We start from the raw sequence: 26132 nt of genomic DNA on the forward strand, positions 1-26132 counted from the left end.
TAAATAACAGTTTTTTTTATCCACTGTTTTTAACATTGATAATAAGAAGAAATGTTTTGCCATCACAGGAATAAATTAAATTTTACAGTATAATATATTCAAATTTTAATTATTCAAATTGTTGTTTTTGATCAAACAAATGAAGCATTGGTGAGCATAAGAGAATCCTTTCATAAACAATAAAAAATCTTAATTAATTCAGACTTTTGACCAGTTGTGTGTGTCTTTTAAACATAAAGCAGCACATAATTTGCTGTAATTTGTAAAAAAAAAACATGGGTGTGTTTTGTCACATGGACATCCCTTTCTCTAAGCAAAATTGGGACTGTTCAAAAACTGTCCAAGTGAACGTGACTTTCGGAAGATTTATTGTACGTGAATATTATAATCATAAAGTAACATGGTATATTATCAAAGTATCTAAAATCTTTTTTTTATGGGGTGATAATGTTCCATTGTTTTTGCTTGCAAAATACTTTGTGATGAATGTGTTATATGTATTTGGCATGCATTTGACACTGAAATCATAATACAATTCTGTATTATTTTAACGTTATGTATATACTATTTATTAATATTTTATGAGCTTTTATTTTATCATTTCAGTTTTTATTTCAATTTTAGTTTTAGTGATTTAGTCATGTGCTTTTGACATTTTTACCAGTTTTTTCAATTTCTATTTAGCTTTATTTTATTTTTATTTAAGTTGTTGTAATTTACGTACTTCGACCAAGTTATTTTCCAAGGCAACATTTCTAATTTTGTGTTTTTCATCTAATATTTATATTTATATTTCAGCTTTATGATTTTTAATTTAATAGTTTGAGTTTGAGTTAACAATAACAACACTGATTCAATTAATAATCAAAGTGTTTCATCTGTGCTTCTCAGATCCTTCTCAGTGCCGCAGCATGAATGATATTTCCGTCACGCCCAGCTCCGACCAGGTACAACAGGTTTCCATTAGTATTCCTAACATTGTCCGAATTTTTTTTTTTTTTTTTCACATGAACATATTAAAATACATAGAAAATGTACTTTTTCATTAGCAAAGAGTAAACAAGATGATTTTAGAAACAAAAGCACTGCGTCTGGGGCAATGACTAATTTCTGAGCATTTATGCAATAGAGGAGACAGATATGAGCCATAATGAAGTGCTAATGTTGAGAATTCTAAAAGATTCCTCGGATCCTTGACAAATATCTGGAGTCTTTGATCGCTAGTTTGACATGTTCACCGACAGCTTTTTCAAGACAAGTAATGTAATGCAGTCATTGAACATGTCACGGATTGATGATGTAAAACCCAGGACGGGTCTTCTCGCGTGCGTCCGTTGTTAACGTTTCTTGACTTCTGTACAGTCTGACATTAATAACATCTGAGATCCTACAGTGTGACATGGCTTACAGCGGGGATCATGTTTGTAAAGTCTTGACATGCAACAATCGTACAGGACTATTATAAATCGTACAGTGTGCACCCGGCTAAAGTCACTCAAGCGCTGCCAGCCCTCATTAGTCTTTTTGTAATATTTTCTTTCATTTGATCACTGGTTTTGTGGTGCAAAAACGAAAACAATGAAGAACAATTATGAAATGCACAATAAAGCTCTTATTTTTGCCTAAGTATTTTGAGGCGAACGGTGCCGCCACTGTCGGCTCACTAGACTTCAAAGTGGGCCAATTCTGAGTCCACTTTAATGAGTTTCTCTGCTTATAATGACACACACGGCTGACTTTCATGTGGTCACTGCCCTCGATAGGTTTCATTTAGGGCCTATAGGAGCATGCTGAGTTTGAAAGTCAAGGGTCCCAGGAATCATGGGGGGGATTGATGTCTATACATGCAGATTTGCATTTATTAAGGCAATACAAAGCTGTTTGATTGATTAATGTACAGGTTTAGATGCAGGAGCCCCAAAATAAACTTAGACACTTGATCCACCTTTAAAAATGTATGAATGTTATTGCATTAGATTACACAACGTCGAACCAAGTATTTTGTTTTTTCAAGAAAGATAGCACAAGCACACTTTTCAAGCAAAATCTTTCATAAAAGTTGTTTGTTAGGTTTGAAATGAGAGGAACCTTGAGCCAGTTGGTTAAGCGTCTTTGCAAAAATTAAATTTAGTTTAGAGAAAAGCTGTAGCATTTAGTCAGAAAGTAGTGTTGTAGTACGTGAAAGCGGTCTCGGTCACAAGAACATTTTTTTTTTAAGGTCTTGGTCTTGTTTTGGTCTCAGACTAAGAGAACATAGGATTTTATATACTGGTCAAGACCACAACTGCAAAGATTTGATTGGATGTAATACTTCCTGCTTCAAATGCTCTCAATAACTTATTTCTAATTTGAATTATTCTTGTGCTGGTTCAGAAATCGAGGGATTGTGTCAAAAATGTCACCGAAATTAATACAGATGCCCACAAAATTCATGATATGATTGCAAAAAGGACTTGTATGGGATCTTGCTGGTCTGGTCTTGGTCTCTGTTTAGGTGGTCTTGACTACAACACTACCAGAAGGTCAACTTCTAAGTGAGACCTAAGAGTGTCTATATACTTTTTGGGCCCATTTTGTTATAAATTAAAATGTTTGTGAGGAATAAGATCTATTTTGGACAGAGAAGTAGAACCTGCAGATTTGATACTCAAATATAGACCAAAACAGCAGTGAACGATCAGACAAAACAGGCTAAACAGGGTCGGGACATGAGAAGGGAGCTTGTTTATTTGTGGCAGAAAGTGAATTGACTCTGAAAGTGGCATTAAAAGATTAAAAGCTGATTTTGACCATAAGCACAGACCATTCCATATCCACGTGTTATTTGAGGCCACCGTGGCCGATCGGCTGTTTTTATTGGTTCGTGTGTGTGCATTGCTTGGTTTTCCCAGTGTGGTTGCGTAACTTTATCGATCTGCCATTGGAAAAAATTAGACGCTTCCCATTTCCATCGCATGCATGCACGTCAGACATTGATAATGGAGCTCGTATTGATACTGGTATCATGAAAGAGGCATGAATGAGGCACAAACTCTTTCCAACATGGAAATTTCATGACCTAAGCATCTGACTATGTGGTCTAATTGAAACCCACTCACCCATGATGCCTAACTGCATTATCATCTCACCCACCAGCTGAAGAATAAGTTTATGAAGAAGATCCCCAGAGATGCTGAGGCGTCTAACGTGCTGATTGGAGAGGTGGATTTTTTAGACAAGCCGTTGGTGGCCTTCGTACGTCTGGCTCAAGCCGCAACGCTAGGAGGCCTTACTGAAGTCCCTGTGCCAACCAGGTGATCATTCCCAAACATTTTGCTTATGTTTATTGGCTGTTTAAATAGCCAATAGCCTTTAGTTTTATGTTACAGTCTGGCAAAACCGCACTTGACTTCTACCATAAATTTCAGACATTTCCTTTGCAAATGATTGGAAATACAAGTGTTTGTGCAACCAAAGACAAATTATGATTCCTGCATTTCATATATATACATACATACATATATATATACATACATACATATTTATTTATTTATTTATTTATTTATTTATTTATTTATTTGTTTGTTTATTTGTTTATTTGTTTGTTTGTTTGTTTTGTCGTTTTCCAGTAAAAGTTTCTGCCACATAAGGAAATAAATCATGCTTTGGTAAATAATAATTATAACAATTAAGACAAAAAGTTGAAATTATGACATAAAAATACATAAATATCCTTTAGAAAAGATGCATTTATTTTAGATAAATATTATAACTTTTTCTCAGAGAATAATGTTTCCCCCTCAACTGACTCATAAATTGTTTATTATTATTATTTTAAGTAAATCTGACAAACTTTATTTAGGTTTATTCAGTTAAATTTTATGTTTTTCAACAAGATTGGGAAAAAAAATTGAGTAACAATTAAAGAATTAAGTAAATGTAATATATTCTCTGAAAACAAGTCTTATATTGAGGTTAATTTAGCTTTTCTAGTAAATCTGATAAGAAAGTTTTGGATATATATGTTTTACTGGAAGACAAGACAAAAAAAAAGGAAATAAAAATAAGTGTGGTTAAAGTCAGGAGGTATTTCTAATTTAGGGGGTGAGATCATCACGTTTTAATCATATTTTTGATCCATTTTACAGAATGAGAAAGACTACATTTCCGATGTTATTTGTAATTGCTTCAAATTGTAATCAAATACAATGTGAATTTTCTTTGTGCTGTATTTTCCAGGTTTCTCTTCGTGCTGCTCGGTCCCAATGGCAAAGCCAAATCCTACAATGAGATCGGTCGGGCCATGGCCACGCTCATGGTTGACGATGTAAGAGAAAGTATTAGTAATTCTGTGCCTCAGAGTTTAGTATCATCACAGTATTTGTTAACACGTGTGTATCTGTCACCATCTTTAGCTCTTCAGTGACGTGGCCTATAAAGCCAGAGATCGTGACGACTTGATTGCTGGGATTGATGAGTTTTTGGATGAGGTGATAGTTCTTCCTCCTGGAGAATGGGACCCCAAGATCCGCATCGAACCCCCGAAGAAACTGCCTTCAGCAGATATGAGGTATTAAATCATGAGTCTATGTATATTACCAGTCTGGGGATTGTATATTTCAATAAATGAATACCTTCATTCAGCAAGGACGCATTAAATTGATCAAAAGTGACAGTAAAGACATTTATTTGAAATAGTAACATTGTAAATGCTGTACTTTCTATTTGTCAAAGAATACAGGAAAAAATGCATCATGGCAGCACAACTGTTTTCAACATTGATAATAATCAGAAATGTTTCTTGAGCAGCAAATCATCATATTAGAATGATTTCTGAAGGATCATGTGACACTGAAGACTGGAGTAATGATGCTGAAAATTCAGCTTTGATCACAGGAATAAATTACATTTAAAAATACATTCAAATAGAAAATTGTAATAATATTTCACAATATTATTATTTTTACTGATCAAATAAATGCATGAGACTTCTCTCAAAACAGTGAAAAATCTTACTGACCCCAAACATTAACAGTTTTGTCAACATAATAGACATACTATACTGTTTACACACTGCATTATCATTAAAAGCACACTGTGAAAAATATTTTGTAACCAAAAGCATGTACTTCATGTGGTAGCATCTAAATTAACTGGCTTTATACAAGTGAAAATATATGATTTAATATAATAAATATTACTTTCAATTAAGATTTTGCAGTTTGCACAGAGTTCATTGTGTTTGTTTCTGCAGGAAGTCAGTCTTAACTCTAAATGAGCTGGGGCAGCCGAATGGGAACGCAGGAGGAGGCGGAGCGTCTGCCGAAGACGAGGAAATGCCAGCGCCGCATGAGCTTGGAGAGGAGCTGAAATTCACTGGCCGGTAGCGTCCGCTGAGCCTGCTCACCTGCTAGTGCTAGGGTTTGAGATTGACCTTACTCTGAGAAACTCTTTCTGTTTGTGCAGATTTTGCGGAGGACTGTGGCTGGACATCAAGCGTAAAGTGCCCTGGTGTCTCAGTGACTTCTACGACGGCTTCCACATCCAGTCGATCTCTGCGGTGCTCTTCATTTACCTGGGCTGCATCACCAATGCCATCACCTTTGGGGGACTGCTGGGGGACGCCACGGACAACTACCAAGTAATTCACCTCCTAGACACTAATGTTTGGATATAATGCCCATTTTTTTATATAATTGACATAATGCCCATGCAATAATCTCAAAACAGCCAAATATTAAGCAATTAGGTGGCCTGGCCGGTACACAATTTCTATTTTAGAGTAAAAAAAAAAAGAGAAAGTGAGAGTTTAAAAATAAGACATTTTATAATAAAAAATAAATGTAAGAAAATGTACTGTATGTGAGAAATAAAGGTGCAATTGTGTGATGATATAAGGTCGCAATTACAAGATAAAAAGTTGCAGCTGTGAGACATAATCACCTTTTTATTTTTTATTCTGAGGCAGAAACACACAGATGCCCATTTCTGCCACTTAATCATGCATTAGTAAATCATAATAATGACTTATAATGTCATAATTTTGAAAAAATTGAATTCATGAGTTAAAAAATAATATTTGTGACAAAAAGCTTTCCTGTAGCTCAGTGGTAAGAGCATTGCGCTAACAACGCAAGGTTGTGGGTTCGATCCCAGGGGATTGCACATACCTATGTATAAATGTATAGGATAATGCAATGTAAGTCGCTTTGGATAAAAGCGTCTGCCAAATGCATAAATGTAAAATGTAAATGTAAAAAATCGAAATTATGAGACAATTGTGACAAATAGTCGAAGTTATGGCAAAAATGATAAAAAGTCAAGATTAACTATGATGACTTAGTATCTTATTTCGACTTTTTGTGTCATAATTTTCTTGTAGTTACAACATTTTGTCGTAATTTTTTTACTTTTTGTCTCGAAATTACGATATAGTATCTCATAATTTCAACTTTATATGTCATAATTATGATTTACCAAAGCATGATTTGTTTTCTTATGTGGTGGAAATGGGCTCCCATAAGAAGCGGGCTTCTTAAAATTTCTTATCACAATATTAAGTCAAAATTTTAATACGTTAATTTCAAGTTTTATTTATTGAAAGTGCATTCAGTGTTTGAACTTTTTCTGTTTCGTTATTTGCTCCATTATATTTTTGCTGTGTCTCATTGACTTTCAGGGTGTGATGGAAAGCTTTTTGGGCACGGCTTTGGCCGGCGCGGTCTTCTGTTTTTTCGGCGGTCAACCGCTCATCATCCTCAGCTCTACGGGTCCGATACTGATCTTTGAAAAGCTGCTTTATGAATTCAGCATGTGAGTGTGACATCCTGTGATTTAGTTATCATGGAACTATACGAGTACGCAGCAGTCTTCCGTTGAGTTTGATTCTTTAACTGAATTGTCGTCTGTGTTCAGAAACAATGACATTGACTACATGGAGATCCGGCTCTGGATCGGCTTGCACTCCTGCCTCCAGTGTCTGATCCTGGTGGCCACAGACGCCAGCTACATCATCAAATACATGACGCGCTTCACCGAGGAGGGCTTCTCCAGCCTCATCTCCTTCATCTTCATCTCTGATGCCCTTAAGAAAATGATGGGCACCTTCAATTATTACCCCATCAATCGAGAATTCAAGCCGGATTACATCACCAGCTACAAGTGTGAGTGCCAGGCTCCTGATCAAGGTGAGTCTGACCCCTCGACCCAGTGAAAAACATCCTTTCACAGGTATTATTATTTATGAAATAAAAACTGACCCTATTCACTTTCTTCTTACACTTTCCTGACTTTTCATTCACCAGTGCATGTTATAAAAAAAATAAAAATAAAATATATATATATATATATATAGACAAGTCACCTTTATTTATATAGCGCTAATACAGATTGTTTCAAAGCAGCTTTACAGTGATAATAGGAAAATGATTCAGTGATGCAAGTTCATTTCGGCTGTACAGCTGAAGTCAGTTCAGTGTTGATTTAGTTCTATTATAAAGATCATCAATTATTAAATTAGTTAATTTCATCTATAAATTATTGTATTATTAATAATAAAATTGTAAAATATTTCATTCAAAAGTAAAACAATTATTAAATATAATAAAAGTATTATTAATAATTGATCATATTTGATGTTGTTATGAATAATAATAAAGTTTGTTTTTTAATATGTTATTCAAAATTATACCATGGTCTGGGTAAATACTCGATTCTGATTGGCTGCAGGGTGTCCATTAAAAAGTGATAGAGGACACCTAGTAAAGGAGTTCTGGTGAAACTGACCGTTTACCGTTCGAAATTAATTAATAAATGCGCTGGCTACATCAGCTGTGAGTAACCATAGCAACAGGGAGTAAACTGAAGGGTTCTACGAGCTGAGCGGACTTTAAATATGCTAAATAAACCGTCAGGCGTAACCAGGGAAACGTCTCGGGTTACGTATGTAACCCTCGTTCCCTGAGTAGGGAACGAGACGCTGCATCGATACTCGATACTTTGGGGAATGCCTTCGGCATGAAGCGTCTGAAGTCAACTATGGAACTATTCCAATCTTGATTGGTGCAACGTCACCCGTGACGTCGCATGTGACGGTGATCCGGAAGCTACAAAAGGGTCACAGGAACCAGGAAATGTTAGCTTCTAATTGGTCAAAGCAAGTCGTTCTCAGGGGCGCGAAAAGTGTGGCCGAGGGATGCAGCGTCTCGTTCCCTACTCAGGGAACGAGGGTTACATACGTAACCCGAGACGTTCCCTTTCGTAAAGGGAACTCCCGCTGCATCGATACTCGATACTTTGGGGAACGAATACCCACGCCGCCACACTGAGAGAAAACGCCCTGGTGTAAAGCATCTGGCACACTCACGGACGATAGAATGAGTAGAGGGCAGATCCAAACTAGCTTGTCATAAGATTTGGTGCAAGAAGGGGAGGTCTGGAGCCGGAGGCTCGACTGACCTCATGGATGGGAGCCCCAGACCATAGAAAATATTAGATGAGAGGTGAAGGCAAAAGCGCACCTTGTACTTCAAATATAAGTGGTTTTAGATAACCAACTGTACTCTTAATTAAGGGAATAGCTCCTAACCCTTGATGCATAACTAGATGGACTGACTCCTCTCAGCCTAAGGCCTAATGTAGGAACCTCAAAGGCTACGACCTTGACCATCCGACACATGCGATGGAGGATGGAATACCCGAAGAATCTTAACATTGCCTACAGGTACCTCAGTACCGGGCAAAAATAACGTTGAGTGGCTCCCACGCTAGCAAGTAAAAGGGGGCAGCACCACCACTCTTCCAGGGAGTAAGACGAGCAGGAAGCAGACTCAATAGATTCTCCTATATATACTTATATATCTCAAATATATATTCGTATACCTCACCCACAGGACATGATGGGTGCCAGGGATAACCCATCAGCCTGATGCCAATAGGCTGGATGAAAAGGATTCATCCTCCAATCTACAGGAACATGGAGTTTCAGTGGGAACGTCCTTTCGAGAACACCCTTAGAGGCTTGCGGAGGGCACTGAGGCCGCCACAGAGGCCCTAAGCATGAACAGGAGATCCCGTTAGAGAGCGGGATGGAACACCAGTACTGAAGCCAGTGGGCAGTAATAAACTGGGTTCAATGCCCTCCCTAACTTAATTGTTTAGTTCCTAGTAGAGTGGGGTTCTAGTATGGATGTCCTGACCACCTCGGTGGAAAGGGCAACCTAATTATGGGTGGGACCCCCTCAAGGGCCAGACCCATAGTCTCCATTACTCTGGTTGGGGATGAAATAATGTACCATCAGCCTGCGACAGAAGATCTCTCCTAATAGGAATTTTCCATGGAGGACTCTCCAAGAGACTAATAAGGTCTGAAAACCAAATTCGAGCCGGCCAGTACGGAGCTACAAGGAGCAGTCTCACTCCGTACCTCCTGACTCTTTCTAGAACCCCAGGGAGCAGAGCGATCAGGGGAAAAGCGTACAGACGTGACCTCGGCCACATCTGTACCATGGCATCCAGACCCAAAGGAGCTGGATGTGAGAGAGAGTACCAGAGCGGGCAATGAGAGTTCTCATGAGAAGCGAAACAGGTCAACCTCCGCCCGGCCAAACTCTCTCCATATAAGCTCAACCACTTCAGGGTGGAGCCGCCATTCCCCGGGCCTCAGCCCCTGCCTCGACAGGATGTCTGCTCCCATATTATCAACCCCAGGAATATAAATAGATCTGATGGAGAGAAATTTGTCCTGGGACCAAAGAAGAATTTGATGCGCCAGTCTACAAAGAGGGCGAGATCTCAATCCTCCCTTGGCAGTTGATATAAGAGACCACCGACATATTGTCTGTCCTAATAAGAACATGATGGCCTCTGAGGTCTACAAGGAAGTGCCTCAGGGCAAAAATACGGCCAACATCTCCAAGCGATTAATATGCAATGTGAGATGATGGTCTTTCCAAGTACCTCGGGTGTAACGGCCCTCCATAACCGTACCCCAGCCCGTTAGGGACGCATCCGTGGTCAGAGTTTTTCTCTCACATGGTGCTCCCAAAACCGGGCCCTGAGACAGGAACCATGGTTTCTTCCATACGACAAGAGAACGAAGGCATCTGCACGTAACTCTGATCGTACGAAAAGGGTTTCCCAGAGGACAAAAACCCTTGTTCCTGAGCCACCACTGCAAGGCCCTCATATGGAGCAGACCAAAGGGTACTACCGTGGAAGCTGCAGCCATAAGACCCAAAACTCCTTGAAAGTGTTTGACAGTGATAGCCTGGCCTAACCTAATACTCTTCAATGTGTTTAAGATAGTATTTATACGAGCAGGAGACAATTGTGCCCGCATCGTGACTAAGTCCCACTCTACTCCCAGGGACGTAGTCCTCTGAAGAGGAGTTAAGGAACTTTCCTTCACATTGAGTCTCAACCCCACACACCTCAGATGACGCAAAACAACATCTCGATGTTGAATTGCTAGTTCTTTTCGACTGAGCCAAAATGAGCCAGTCATCTATAAGATACGGACCCCCTGAAGTCTCAATGGAGCAAGGGCCGTGTCCATACATTTAGTGAAGGTGCGAGGGGATAAGGCTAGGCCGACTGGAAGAGTCCAGAACTGATGCGCTTTTCCCCCCAAAAGCGGATCTCGGAAACTTCCTGTGATAGGGTTAGAAGGGAAAGAGGAGTTAAGGAGCTTGTGGATCTATCAAGACAGACCAGTCCTCGGAGCTGGTCTGACTAACAGTCGGTAACTTGAATCTGAACCCCCTCGGAGGTTGATCCAGTACCATGAGATCCAAAATAAGGCCTAACTCCCCCCCTCATAGGAACTATGAAGTGCCAGCTGTAGAACCCAGGCTCCCGTAACCAAGGAAGAGCCCACTTTGAGGTTTCCTGTGTTAAGAGGGACTAGACTTCCTGTTCCAAGAACCGACCCTGCTCGGGGCTGGCCGACATGTGAACCACCCTTAGTAGATAATATTTGTATATTAGCTCCACTGTAAGCAGGACCCCCTAGGATATATTTTGAAGACCCCTCGGGGTGTCTAAATATGCCATTATGGGGACCAGTCCCTCGAGACTGGCCTCGGCTATAAATTTCCAAATGGCTTCGGTGACCTGAAGCAGCTAACTGGCAGGAACTAACCGAAATATGCTCTCTACAGACCTCCTGAGAGGCGGCGAACTCGACAGGGCCGCAACGTTATCGGGCAGATACTGCGATTTGTGTTCGCTGGAAGCCGATGTGTCCCGAAGCGCCATCGGCGGCGGGAAGCAAACATCGATTTCCTAAGGGCTGCATAAGGGGGCGAGACTCCTGTACTCGCTCTCCTGGGGGAATGCCCATAAGGGTCTGCGTGTTACGACAAGACCTCTTAGTTGAAGCCATCTTAGCCCGAGAGACAGTCCTCAGACCTGTCTTCGGTATGGAGTGCTTCGTGCGAGAATGTTTCTTCTGGCCCCAAGCCTTATACGGGGGGGCACGAGAGGAAACCTTCTCAAAATATGAGGAGCTGGCGGCTGTCCCATGAGGCTGCCCCCTGGCAGCAACCCCATGAGACCTGGACTGACAACTGGGGATAGCTGATTGTCGCTCTGCCTCCTGAAGCCTCTCGACAACGGATCTTGCCGCGTCGCCAAAGAGGCCGGAAGGTGAAAGGGGAGCATCGAGAAGGAAAGCCCTGTCTTTCTCCCTGATCCACAAGCGATTAAGCCATAAATGTCTCTCTGAGACGACTAGTGCTGCCATAGAACGGCCAATAGCACGGACCGTCTCTTTAATAATACGAAGAGATAAGTCAGCTACTCTATGAAATTCAGTAATACCATTGAGTGAGACCTCCCAGTTATCATCCACCTGCTTGAGGAGGTCAGCCAGATATGCCTGTAATAACCCCATTGTGTGTGGGCATGCACCGGCTCGACCCACCGCCATATATGCTTTCCCTAACAAATTCGATGTACGAGATTTGGAGGGAAGTGTCTGAGCTATCAGGGGTGACGCAATGTCGGGGAGAAAATATTTCGCAAAATATTCCTCAACCCGAGCCATCACCTCATAACCATTTTCATTAGATTCCCTAATGGATGAGTAAATATATACATGGGGGGGGGGGGAAATAATTGAGATGAAAATGGATTTTTCCACGATCTCGATACCTCAGTATGGAGATCAGTGAAAAAAGGGAAGGCTCTGACACGAAGATTGTGACTGGGTCTGCAGGAAGCGCTCATTCATTTTATTTTTCTTAGTCGCTTCCTGCTTATTATATGGCCATTTAACATTTAATTTAACCACTGCCCAGATTACAACCTCCAGCAACTCCTCACTAACGGGAATATGGGGTGGTGAATCCCCATATCCACGTGATTCAGTGTTGATAAATAATATCTAACTCCTCGGAGCCAGATAAATCAAACGCTGTGTCTTTAACACGGTCGGAAGAAGCCGCAGCGCGGGCTTCCGAACCGTGCGCGAGACCAGTGGAGCTGGTTAATAAACACTGAGAAAGGGTCGCAACCGTCTCAGTATTATATGCCAGCCCCACGTGCGAATCCCATGCATACAAGTAGCGCGCTGCCTCAACAGACGATGGACCTGATGCACTGGAAACGCGAGCCTGATCTATTTGATCGAATCAAACGCTTTGTCTTTAACACGGTCGGAAGAAGCCGCAGCGCGGGCTTCCGAACCGTGCGCGAGACCAGTGGAGCTGGTTAATAAACACTGAGAAAGGGTCGCAACCGTCTCAGTATCATATGCCAGCCCCACGTGCGAATCCTATGCATACAAGCGGCGCGCTGCCTCAACAGATGCGGGACCTGATGCACTGGAAACGCGAGCCTGATCTAATTGATCGAACAAGCTCAAACGGGAGCGGAGCTTTTTCATTGAAAACAGTTTGCACAGACAGCGCCCTCGAGCACCGCCCGTGCATGCTCCACTCCCAGACAAACTACACAAAGCGAGTGTGTGTCACCCTCGCTTAAATAACGTGGGCAAGGGGACGCACACTGCCTGAATAGCTTCTCTTTTATTCACCATAAATAATACTCTTTTCACGGGACAGACAACACCAAATAGAACAGACAAGATGACATAGAGCGCTTGCTGAAGACCAGAAGCTAACATTTCCTGGTTCCTGTGACCCTTTTGTAGCTTCCGGATCACCGTCACATGCGACGTCACGGGTGACGTTGCACCAATCAAGATTGGAATAGTTCCATAGTTGACTTCAGACGCTTCATGCCGAAGGCATTCCCCAAAGTATCGAGTATCGATGCAGCGGGAGTTCCCTTTACGAAAGGGAACCAAGTTATTGTTTGTAAAAACTTTAGATTTCGATTGTAAAACTAATTAAAATATAAACTAATGTTTTAAAAATGTGTTATTTGGCATGTGACCATGGTATAAGCGGGTTAATGCCCTTCGAGGTGTCCATTGTCAGGTATTAATGGACTTCGGCGGAGGCAACCGTCCTCCGCTGCGCGTCGGACGGTTCACGCCTCGCTGTCGTCCATTATTACCTGACAATGGACACCTCGTCGGGCATTAACCCTTACGTAATTATTATTATATAATACAATTATTATTCAATGATACAATTATCAATATTAGTATCATAATTGTTATAAATAATTCAATTTTGTTATTATGAATAATAATAATTACTTTTGGATGACATATTTAAAAATATATATTATTACTATTTTTTAAAATAAATTATTCAAACATAAATAATATTCAAAATAAATACATTTATTGTTATTTTAATTATTATTAATAATTAATGTAATAATTATAATAATATTTTTATTATGAATAATAGTCATTGTTTTTTAATAAAATACAATTTTATTTAATCATAATTATTTGTCTTTTGAAGAAAATATCATTACAATTTTGTCAGTGTTTTGTGTTGCATTAATTAATTTGTGTCAATTTTACTAAAATGGCATTTAATTTTATCAACTAAAATGACTACAATTAATCATTTAATTTTTACTCTCCACAAATCACTTCAATCCTGCATTCGCTCACAGTTCTTGATCCAGATCCAAAATATTTTCTGCTGAATATTTGGTTTCATTAATGGAAGAAAAATGTTTTCCATACTAAAATGTTATGTTGACTTTTCTGGTTTTTGGATGACATATTGGTGTGTTACATCTGACCACTGCAACTTATGTGTATATCATATTTGTTTTTGCCGCCTAAACTCGATTTGGCTGCTGATTGGAGTAAGTACCGTCTACTGGCATGTTGTTACAATTCTTGACCCCCCATGAACCTCTATATAAGATGTTATTGTATGATATGTATGATATGTCTTGTCAATAAGCACCTTTACCTTCTGTTGCAGTGGCTTTCAACACGTCCTCTCCATTAGGCCTTGAAAACATCTCTGATTACTCTATGGTGAGTTGAAACTGTTATGCATTTCATACGTTTTTCTTCACAAAATATATCGCTATTACTTTTACCATACTTTTTTTCCGTTTTGTGGTCGGTGCGCACACACACGATCTCACTCCTCCTCTCAGTTCAACTTAACGGCTCTGGACTGGAGTCAAATGACTAAGAAAGAGTGCTTGAGATTCGGCGGTTCCCTGGTGGGCAAAGCCTGCAAATACGTCCCAGATCTGGCCATGCTGTCTTTCATCCTGTTCTTCGGCACTTACTCCATGACCATCTCGCTCAAGAAGTTCAAGTCCAGCCGTTACTTCCCCACCAAGGTTGGGACACTGTGTTGAGCATTTTCACATGTATTTCCCATGTATGTCAACACGCCTGCTTCTGTATTCTCTGGTTCAGACCGTATGGAGACAGTTTTTTCTTATCCTAATTCATATTGTATTTACCTCTCTATTCCCCAACTTGCTTCTGTTTTTCTCCCAAGTGTCGCGCCTTGATAGCAGATTTTTCCATAATTATATCCATCCTGGTCTTCTGTGCTCTGGATTATGTGCTGTCCTTGGATACTCCCAAACTGCATGTACCCACCCAGATAAAGGTCTATAATGTGTCATCTTGATGTTATACTACAGACATGCCTTTTTTGTTGGTTATATTTGAATGAAATGCTGCCTTCAAGTCTTCATCATGTTGTATATATAGGGGAAAAGCACAAAACCCTGGAAATCCAGAGTTCTCGCGAGAGCACAAGTTGAATTTGCTCAGCGAGTTTACTCTGGTGTTGAGTAATGATGCTCATTAAATATGCCCCTCGATCTGAGCTGCACCAATCACATCGGGTTATCTGATATAGTCGGGCCAGAGGCGAGCTAAACCGATGACGACAGCGCTGTGACGTCGAAGTCATTAGTAGTCAACATTGCAAGATGGCTATGGATGAACACCAGTTGTTTGAAACGGCTTTGGCCGCTACAATGAACGAGTTAGACTTGGCTTTTTATCTAAAAGAGGAACAGAAGACGGCGCTCGAATCGTTCCTTTGCTGTTTTGCCGACCGGATACAGCAAGAGTCTAATCTACCAGTTAGCTCCGCTGGTAGCTAAGCATATGGGGCTTATTGTTGTGATTGGTCGTAGTGTTATCCAATCGCGTGCCGTGAGATTTTCAAATGCATGCTTGGTGCCGCCCCTCGAGCTGGCCGATTTTCATTAGTTGATGCCAGACCATTAATCTTTCAGATTTAGGTCTGGATTTCCAGGCTAAAAGCACACATGAACGCCACCACAATGTTGTATAGTGGTAAGTTCTTGCATAAACATAGAGATAAAGGGTTAGTTCACCCAAAAATAATAATTCTGACATTAATTACTCACCCTCATGTTAATCCTTTGGAACACAAATGAAGATCTTTTTGATGAAATCTGAGAGTAATTACCACTTTGACGCTTCAAAAAGTTCATCAAGAGATCGTAAAACTAACTAATCCAAATTTTCTGAAGAGACACAATTGCTTTACATGATGCACAGATTTAATGTTTATTCACATATAAACATTCATCAACTCACACATCAGTTGTGGTAAACGGGAGCTCAAGCATGTTTGCTTGACGTGCGAGAACCAATGAGGTTCATTCTCGTGTTACGGAGCACAAACAATTCACATCATATTTAAACTTCTCAGAGAGACTTGAAGGCATCAAACATGCTACTCTTGCATTTTTAAATCTATTGCACTTTTGTCTTATGATCGTCTCTAGTTCTTATTTAGTTGTGTCTAGTTTTCTCTGTCTTTATCTTTCTTTTTCCTCTGCAAATTGTGCAGCTTCGGAAACTCATCAGTGATTTTGCAATCTTCACGTCAATCATGACATTTGTGGGTCTTGATATGTTAATGGGGCTTAAAACACCTAAACTGATTGTGCCAACCGAATTTAAGGTACGTTGTGCAATGGATACACACGTATCTTTCTTTACCCTCCCATTTGCATTTATTTGAGCTTTTTCTTCATGATTATATACTAATATCACATTAATCCAATGTGCTTTACATGTGATTTCAGTGACAACAACTGGTTTTTGCTATGCTGACTTTCTTGAGTGTTGTTCTGTGTGTGTAGCCCACGCGGCCGGATCGCGGCTGGATCGTCATGCCTTTAGGGAAGAACCCGTGGTGGATGTGCATGGCCAGTTTTGTACCCGCTCTGCTGGTCACCATCCTCATCTTCATGGATCAGCAGATCACAGCCGTCATCGTCAACCGAAAAGAAAACAAACTAAAGGTGCCGGACGTCACCTATGAAACTTATTAGCTTTTAACAATATTCTACATCAGCACTCGTTCAGCAACCAATCAGAACCACTGTATCGAAATGCAAAAACTTTACCGTTTTTGGTACTTTACATAAAAAAATATAAATATTTGATGAAAAACTGTAAAGCAAAAGTAAGTAAAAGGCCTTTCGGTATAATTCTAAAAATGTCCCCCTTCAGGTTACATGTGTATTTTTGTTGTGAAATATTTAATGATTTTTATAAAGTAAACATAAGGATCATTTTTATATTGTTAGCAATATGTCAAGGTGAACATTTATTTTGATTATCCATACATAATTATTTTTAAAATCATGTTAAAATATATGTATCAAATATACAACAGGCTTTTGAGGAACATTTATTTGTTCATCATTGACTCACGTTGCATTTTATGTTTTGCCCCCACAATAAAAACTACAGAGCTTTGATCAAAAGACTTTAAGCATTTAAATATCATCTTACTAAGACATATTACTTGCAGATATAGAGTGACGACTGATATTCATATGCATTTTATAGAAGATATCAGCAACGGCATGAAATTGCATATTTTTGCTCAGTTTGGGCCTCTGAATTCAATTTGATTTTTAGGACTATTATTTCATGTCAGGCTTTATAGGGTTTAAACTTAAACAAAAACAAAAAAGAGACAATTTTCTAAAAACTATCTGTATAATATTAAAGTTGAAGTTCTAAGATTATTAAAACTAATAAATAAAATGAAATTATTTCATGAAATGAAATAAAACTAAATATAAATATATCAAATAAAATAAAAATGACTAAAAGCACATAACAAAATTAATAAAACTTATAATAAATACTATAATAGTATATAAATAATACTAAAATAACACTGGCTAACACCCACTGGTGACCATCCGCAATCCTCCAGCACCATGATGTTGAGTTATGATTATGTAATATGCATGCATGTCCATGTTGTTCCATCTAGCATTGCAAAATGTCTTTTCCCCATTTTCCCCGGAGCAGAAAGGTTGTGGTTATCACCTGGACCTCTTCTGGGTGGGCATCCTCATGGCCGTTTGCTCCTTCATGGGTTTGCCCTGGTACGTAGCGGCCACGGTCATTTCCATCGCACACATCGACTCTCTGAGGATGGAAAGTGAGTCCAGTGCTCCTGGAGAGCAGCCACAGTTTCTTGGTGTGCGGTAAGTCAAAAGCAAGACCTTTTCTGTAAGATCTAAGCGTAAATATTAGTATGAGAATTATTCCGTTTGTGTTTATCGTAGGGAACAGAGATTCACAGGCATATTGGTGTTTGTCCTCACTGGAGTGTCTGTCTTCCTTGCACCAGTCCTACAGGTAATCAAAACTGCACTTTACTTTTATAAAATCATGCTTGTTTTTTGTCACTTGAGCACTATTTGGACAGTAATTGTTTCTCATGGGGATGTAAGGTAATTGCAACATTTCAAGTCAAGTACACCTTTATTTCTATAGCACTTTATAAAAAGCAGCTTTACAAGGATAAACAGGAAAAAACAGAATTCAATTCAAATAAAGCAGCTCTGAAAAGACAGTCATTATTCTTTTGAAATCAGTTCAGTGTTGATTCATTTCGGTACAATAACTGTAAAGTACATCAATTATGAGATGAGTTCAATTCAGCTTTAAAGCAGCTGTGCAGAAAACAGTGATGTCATAATAGTCTCAGTGCAGTCAAATCAGTAGCATTGCTGAATATTAATATTATTGAACATTTAGGGCCCTATCTTACACCCAGCGCAATGCAACGCCAAGCGCGGCGCAAGTGTTTTTTGCTAGTTTCAGCCCGACGCAGTTTTCATTTTCACGTCCTGCGCCACTGTTTAAATAGCAAATGCATTTGCACCCATTTGTGCACCCATGGGCGTGCTGGTCTGAGAACGAGGTGTGTTCTGGCGCATTGTTGGCGAGTTGCTATTTTGAGGCAACAGAAATAGACTGAGCCATTGACCAACTGAAACCTGGTCTAAAGTCAATGGCGCAATATTTTTTTTGTTATTTAAAGAGCGCGTTAGTAATGTGCGCCTATAGATGGGTCCACAACACGCTGTACACTCTGCTTATTAAACACACAGGGACGCACAGCAGAACACAAACATGCCAAATATTTCAAATAAAAGGATTACAATGTAAAAGATTATTATTGTGTACATAAAGATATGGTGGAATCCGGCTTGTCCCGTAGATGTTCTGCTTGCGCACTTTTACCTCGCGCACGAGCAGATCCGTTTGCGCTCTGGAGACGCGTTCGGTCTTTCCACTATCAAATTCCGTCATGTAAATAGCGAATCCGCCATGGCGCGAGCGTAACTGGCATTTAAAGGGTATGGGAGATGAGACTCTGATTGGTTTAACGCACGTAAATCCCAAATGACACACCCATTACTCATTAAGAGAATAGGGACAACCCTTTAGACCATGCGCTGGGCGCGCCGACAAGTGGATTCGGACACACCCTAAGTGAAATTGCGCCCTGCGCTTTAGACCATGCGCTTAGATCGTTAAAATAGGGCCCTGAGTCTGTAGTTTTATTACCACCCGAATCCAGAATGTCTGTGTTTTTCTCTCACCACCCATGTATAAATCCCCAGCCTAATTAATGCTGCCTTCACTTGCTTTCAGAAATTGCCTACTTCCCACTTCTGAAGTCATGATTGCGAGCTCCTGGGGTTCATGAACTGGAATCATGGAGGACACCAGGACCGGGACATTTCTCAAAAGCATTTGTGAGCTGTTGATCATAGAGACCATTGGTGCTTACAATGCTTTTGAGAAACGCAGCCCAGCCTATTTCTTGGGGAAATCTTATTAAAGCCAAACTTTATTAAAGATATTTAATTTTGGATAAAATGTAGCGTCCCATTCGTTGGCAACCATATAAACATTCACCGCTCTATCTAGATTCTGGAATTTCTGTCAAATACAGGCTATTTTCGCTGTGTATATACATACAATATGCTTCAAATTATTATTCATATATGTAAATATGCACTGCTTTAACAAAAAGACAAGGCGATGTAGGTACCGTGGAGAAAACCAATAAAGAAAAGTAGTCACATCAGAAATCGTTCTTGTTCTTGTTTAAAGTTTATGGCACCCCAACTCGGGAACTTGGGTTTCCCAGTAGTAAATATGACTCGAGAATGTCCAATTTCTCCCTAGGAAACTCATATTTACCAAATATTTCCTTTAGCACGTGAAGGCAGCATAACTATTGAAACTGTAGCGTGTTAATTGTCTTATTTTTAAATATATTTAAATATTCAAATAATGAAAGGATATTATTTTTCTATAATTAAATTAAATATGAATTTACTAACTGTCCAAGCAATAACAGACATTTTGTTTACAGCTATCAATCATGTGACTTAACATGTGAGCAGCAAGAACTCCACTGTGAATAAATCGCCAAACAAATGCGTACATTTATGACTGAGGTGCCATGAAAGTGTGTTTTTACAGACGTCCCCGTGAGAAACAATAACCATCCGAATAGAGCTTTAGTGCAATTTAGAAGCTGAACAAATAATTGTTTGTATTTCTCCACAGTACATCCCTATGCCTGTGTTGTATGGTGTGTTCCTGTACATGGGTGTCGCTTCTCTCCATGGCATTCAGGTACACGTCACTCTGTATAAGCTGTTCAGATCTCTGCTCTGCTGTATTAAACGAATGCTTCCCCCAAAAATGAAAGTGCCCCTATTATGCTTTTTCTATGGAATTGATTTTGTGCCATAATTAAACAAACAAATCCAGCATTTTGCAAACAAACTCGATCTGCTTTGCAAAGGAAAACTCGCAGACAAACAGAAAGCAATGTGCAAGTACAAAGGTCAATTTGAGCGAAAATGCAGTGGAGTAACAATTACGTATTGTGTTTTTACAAAAATAAATAAATGAGCCTAGATAATGTTTCACAAATAAATACAAACCATCCTACAAATTGCATGTAACCTTTGAATAAATACCAAATCTAGTGAATACAAATGTATATCTATCTGTTATGATTGTGAGACACTTGGCTTTTTATGAGATCTCTCGGCTCGATTTTCTCACAAATGCAGTTGAGCAACTTCCTCTTCTTAAACAGTAGATGGCGCTAAGCTAGGGGATTCATTTAGCGCTAGTCTCCCGGGAGAAGCACTGATTTGAAACTTGCCTTTGCCTACAGCTGAGGAAAATGACCGGTGAACAGGTGTGTTTCTGTCTTAATTTATCTATAATTAACTTTTTTGAAAGTTTTCTTTTGCAAACTTTCCATTTGCAAAGCAGATCGAGTTTGTTTGCAAAATGCTGGATTTATGGTACAATATTAACTCCATATTTTTCCAACGTTACCTTTCATGTAATGTGTAATATAGCTGTTTGTGAATTTAAAAGGTCTGCAAAGTTTCAAAAGATAAAAGTGCATGATAAATAAAGTTATTGTGTCCTAAAAGAAAGAAGTGATTCTGAACGAGTCGTCAGTTATTATCGTTTTACTTTCTGCACTGACCCTACGTAGGTTTGTAACTAATTTGCATAATGCCCGCCTCTGGTCTTCATAGGCTGCAAGCGAACAACGTCTACTTTGTCCCGCTTTTAAACGCTGTAGTTGTAGCTGAGACTGGAAGTGTTGGAAGAGACATGTAGAGAAGACGCTGTTTTCTGCGTTGTGAAAGCAAATCTGCTTTACACGCTCTTCCAAAGGATGACGACTCCTGTTGGAATTGATACAGTAAAACGGACGCTATCTTTACTGTTCGTATCACTGTGTATCTAGTGCTGAGGAAGATCTGGAGCTGAAGTTCAGATATAGTAATGGCCTTTCGTTTTCAACACGCACTGTAAGGATTAGACCAATCACAACAGACTGAACCATATGACCAATCAGAGCAGAGTAGCTCTCGGAAAGGCGGGGTTTAGAGAGACTGAATCCTTTATCAAACTGTTTCAGACTCTTTGAGAAAAGGGCTGATGCTGCAATGTATATTAAGAGAAAATTAAAGTGTTTTTTGACCTTGGATGCATGTAAACTTACTGCGGGAGACTCCAAAACAAAATTAGGAGTCTTTAAAAGAGCATAATAGGTGCACTTAAAATGATTTTCCCTTATGTTACGAGCCTGTATTACGTTCTTGCTTTTGTGAAGTATAAAAGAAGAATATCTGAGTTGCTCATTTCCATACAACAAAAATGGAGGATTATTTAAACAGTCAAGATTTAGAAAGCATTAGAGTATCATAAAAGAGTCTTTTGTTTCGGGAAAGAAATAATACAGGGTTAAAAAAAACAGCCTTAAACTATTACATATGTATGTATGTATACTTCAGTAGATTTTACTTTTCTACTTAGTTTTGGGAGAGGATGAAGCTGTACCTCATGCCAGCCAAGCACCAGCCAGATTTCGCGTTCCTGCGTCACGTCCCCCTGCGGCGCGTGCATCTCTTCACCCTGGTGCAGATCATCTGCTTGGCCATCCTCTGGATCCTCAAGTCCACTGTGGCCGCCATCATCTTCCCTGTCATGGTGCGAGCTCTCCACATACTCTGCTTCTCTGGACCAATCACTAGAAATGTGTTTAAAACACAAGCTGATGTGGTATTTAGGTGAATGTCACGAAGGGATGTTTGGATCATATTTTACCCCAAAATATAAAGAAACGAATCAGAAAATATTCAAAATTTTCATGAAAATAATGCAAATATATATATTGTTTTTATTTTATATATTTTATAGTATTTATTATTATTTTATATTAACATAGATAAATATTACATTATAAAATATATAATTTTTTTAATTATAAAAATAATATATAAAAATAAAAATAAATATTTTGCATATATATATATATATATATATATATATATATATATATATATATATGCAAAAAATTTTGTTTTTATTTTTATATTAAAATAAAAACAATATATATATTTTATAATATTTTTATTCTGAAAATAATGGCAAATGGAAAATAAATGATAATGACAGAAGATCTTTAAAAAATATTTTATTTTATTTATTTTATGATGAAATATGAGTTTTCATCAAATCTTCCTGCAAAAGAATCTAAAAGATCTTAAAATAGGCTTTATTTTCTCTATGCAATTTATTTTACTTTATTTTGTGATGAAATATGACCTGACCTTTACCTGTCTGTGACTCTCTCAGAATATTAGCATGTAGTGTGTATTTTATGTATTTAATTTTTATTCTGAAAAATTCAATTCTTGAAAATATGCTTAATTTTCACGAAAATGTAAATGCAAAAAACATTTAAACAGTCCTAAAATAGGCTTTATTTTCTCTACACAGAGTATTGGAATTGTGTGTGTGTGTGTGTGTGTGTGTGTGTGTGTGTGTGTGTGTGTGTGTGTGTGTGTGTGTGTGTGTGTGTGTGTGTGTGTGTGTGTGTGTGTGTGTGTGTGTGTGTATGGATGAAATATGGCCTGAAGTGTTTGTGAGATCATATGTGACTCACCCAGATTATTAGTATGTCGTTCACTTTTTGTATTTGACTACTATTCGCTTGCACAAATGCCAAGTGACTTGTTCCTCCGTCCTCCGTCAGATTCTGGGCCTGATGGTCGTGAGGAGGATGTTGGACCTGATCTTCTCTCAGCATGACCTGGCCTGGCTCGACGACATCCTGCCTGACAAGGACAAGAAGAAGAAGGAGGACGAGAAGAAAAAGAAAGAGAAGAAAAAAGCCAAAGCGGATGAACACAACAACAGCGATGAAGAGGTAAGAACAAACAGATGTGCGAGATGTTATCATGCTGATACACTCATGAACTCAGAGATGATCTTATGTTGTTTATGTGTGTGTTGTGATTTAATCTTTCATATTTTATCTTTTAATTCCACAGTGTTGCTGAAAAGGCACTGTATAACACTCATTACCATTTAAGTCCCTGCTAAATTCTCCCTCTTGTGCAACACTTAGCATAGCCAGAGTTGTCCTCTCATCTCTTGGTCCTTTATTGCAGCCTGCCTTTATTGTGTAGTTTGTGGTCAAAATGATGATTTTGCATGAAATATTTATTCATTCAGGGTCCAGAATTAACACTTGGCCTTGCTGAGTAAATTAAACTCTTACTGGCCAAGAAACTGCAACAAAGTGCATGATTTAAATTTCAATATCGCTAAATGTTCATCTAATGTAAGCACATTGAATCAAAGCAAAACAAACAGATATAATTTTGGACCCTGGGTTCGTACACTTATGAAATATACACTACCGTTAAAAGTTTGGGGTTGTTAAGATTGTTTTATGTTTTTGAATGAAGTCTTCTGCTCACCAAAAATGCATTTATTTGCTAAAAAACACAGTAAAAACAGTAATTTAGTACAAAATTATTACAATTGAAAAAAACTGTTTTCTATTTATATATATTTTAAAATGTAATTTATTCCTGTGATCAAAGCTGAATTTACTCCAGTCTTCAGCGTCTCATGATCCTTCAGAAATCATTCTAATATGCTGATTTGCTGCTCGAGAAACATTTCTGATTAAAGTATCGCACTGAGCCCAAACCTTTGAGTGTTAGTGTTCCTGCATGCATATCGTCTGTTGCAATGGTGTCGTCTTCTCCCAGTCAAAGCGTCCCAAAGACTCCCTCCCGTCAGTGAAGATTCCTCTGGAGCCGATCAAACCTTCAGCATGTTGTCCAAACCCCTCTAACTCTGACCCCTCGGCCTAACCGTGAGTCCTGTGATGCAAAACATTTCCATAAGCAAATGACTGTTTGACATGTCAGACTCATCTTTATATATATTTTTTCCCACTTGTTTATTTTATATTTGTGTTTGAGTAGAAGCATCATCCTTGTTCTACTTGCACCCCAGGCGAGTCAGACCTGGATTTGGACGGATCCCGTCACGTGTCTCATCCCTCACATGAACCCTGAAGCGTCCGGCCGATCAAACACACACAAACCATGTTTGCCCTCACACTTACGATGAGATATGATCTGAGTCACAAGCGCAGCATCATTGGCAGTTTCCCAAACACACGAGACTCACAGATGTATGATATTTTTACGTACCTTGCCGACGCAGCAAGTGACGCACGTTTCCAAACCCACATTGACCATATTGCGCGTGAGTCATTCAGCCCTTGGATTTTACTCAAGATTCTTCAATTAGATCTACAGAGCTGTGCCAGTTTGAAGCGCTGAGCTCATTTGCTGCGTGTTAAGATAAGATTCATGCATGTAAACTGTGAAACCCTATTCAGAGAAGAACAAAAATAAGTGGAAGAGGTTTAAACTAAGTCTATGATTTCATTATCATTGTATAAATATATTCGAACTGTATGATATTAAATATGGATTTCATAGAATCTAGCGAGACACAAATAAATTGAATTATAGCTAGCAAAACAGTGTATCTAATAGAGTTCAGTTGGATTAAATTTGTTGTATTGCATTACAATTAATATATATATTCCGGAAATAGATTTTGAGTTCATACTGTAGAATTTTGTATTTAAAAATCAGAAATGTGTAATTGAGGAATGTTGATAATGTTTTCAGACAGTCGTAAATGGGTCTCTATGGTCCTTGAGAACAACGCACAGGTTTTGTTTTATTTAGATTTTGTTTGTTCATTTGTATTTTCTTCAAATAAAGAATAAAAGAGGGATGAATGTGTTTTCATTGTCATTTTTCGTTCTGTCAACCCTTCAGTTTCCCCATGTACAGATGACGTACATGTGTTGTGCTGTGCCACAGCTTTTTGGACACTAGTACCTCCGTACTTTTCATGGTAACATTTAGAATGTTATTCTATTGGGTACTTTTGGAGTAGCATGTAAAAGCCCGTTCACACCAAGAACGATAACTATCAAGATAATGATAACTATATTAGCGTCCACAGCAACGCACGATATCGTTCTAAGCGCGCGCTGCAGTTTTGTCGTCTGTCACTTTAAATGCGCGAGCTCGTTACAGCAGGATGGATTCTGATTGGCTGTCAATGTTTTTATCGTTCATCAGCGGGGGAAAAAATCGTTCTGAATCTGAAAGTGATTCCAATGGTATTTTTTCTCTGAGTAGTTATTGTTATAGTTGTGGTGGGGACTCTGATATATTTAGAAAGATTTTTAGAAATATCTTTATCGTTATTGTGAACGGGCCTTAAATACCATTATATATGAATATAATATGAATACAATCATTCAGTACCATGCTAAATATCAATCAAAGGACCATAGCCACCACTGACAAAAAAATTATTAAAAAATACCAAAATATTCTGAGATAGTGGTCTCATTTATTTATTATCGGTAGTAACTATAGTATTTGTGGCAGAAACTATGGTTAATCTATGGGTTAAATCCATAAGAAAATGAAATAATTTTCTTATGAAATGCAAATGAAGATGTTTTTGATGAAATTTGAGAAATTTCTGTCCCTCCATTGACAGATACGTA

The 26132-nt window shown here is 38.8% G+C and overlaps 1 protein-coding gene and 1 long non-coding RNA gene across 6 annotated transcripts in view; one reads left to right on the top strand and one right to left on the bottom strand.

The window, feature by feature from the left end:
• slc4a5b (solute carrier family 4 member 5b) overlaps positions 1-25346 on the top strand; it is a 57019-nt gene extending 31673 nt beyond the window's left edge. For 3 of the 5 annotated variants that reach the window (XM_082157950.1, XM_082157953.1, XM_082157954.1), the window contains 20 exons: positions 892-947; positions 3136-3293; positions 4219-4306; positions 4395-4549; positions 5234-5362; positions 5446-5620; positions 6659-6792; positions 6895-7166; positions 14337-14392; positions 14518-14709; positions 14874-14987; positions 16212-16325; positions 16507-16668; positions 17696-17874; positions 17956-18028; positions 20261-20329; positions 22046-22219; positions 23268-23441; positions 24295-24401; positions 24514-25346. In XM_082157950.1, the coding sequence (XP_082014076.1) occupies positions 892-947; positions 3136-3293; positions 4219-4306; positions 4395-4549; positions 5234-5362; positions 5446-5620; positions 6659-6792; positions 6895-7166; positions 14337-14392; positions 14518-14709; positions 14874-14987; positions 16212-16325; positions 16507-16668; positions 17696-17874; positions 17956-18028; positions 20261-20329; positions 22046-22219; positions 23268-23441; positions 24295-24399 (2579 nt within the window). In that variant the 3' untranslated portion in view covers positions 24400-24401; positions 24514-25346. Of the gene's footprint in view, positions 1-891; positions 948-3135; positions 3294-4218; positions 4307-4394; positions 4550-5233; positions 5363-5445; positions 5621-6658; positions 6793-6894; positions 7167-14336; positions 14393-14517; positions 14710-14873; positions 14988-16211; positions 16326-16506; positions 16669-17695; positions 17875-17955; positions 18029-20260; positions 20330-22045; positions 22220-23267; positions 23442-23565; positions 24228-24294; positions 24402-24513 lie in introns of those variants that run through there. The other 2 variants (XM_082157952.1, XM_082157951.1) reach the window with 2 other exon arrangements.
• Positions 22121-24368, bottom strand: LOC309489354. The gene is made up of 3 exons (XR_014202388.1): positions 24234-24368; positions 23178-23349; positions 22121-22259 (listed from the first exon to the last, which is right to left on the bottom strand). It is a non-coding gene; the product is annotated as an uncharacterized lncRNA (long non-coding RNA).
• Positions 25347-26132: the final 786 nt, after the last annotated feature.

Source organism: Leuciscus leuciscus, assembly GCF_965113295.1.
Source record: "Leuciscus leuciscus genome assembly, chromosome: 24".
In the NCBI taxonomy this organism is placed as follows: Eukaryota; Metazoa; Chordata; class Actinopteri; order Cypriniformes; family Leuciscidae; genus Leuciscus; species Leuciscus leuciscus.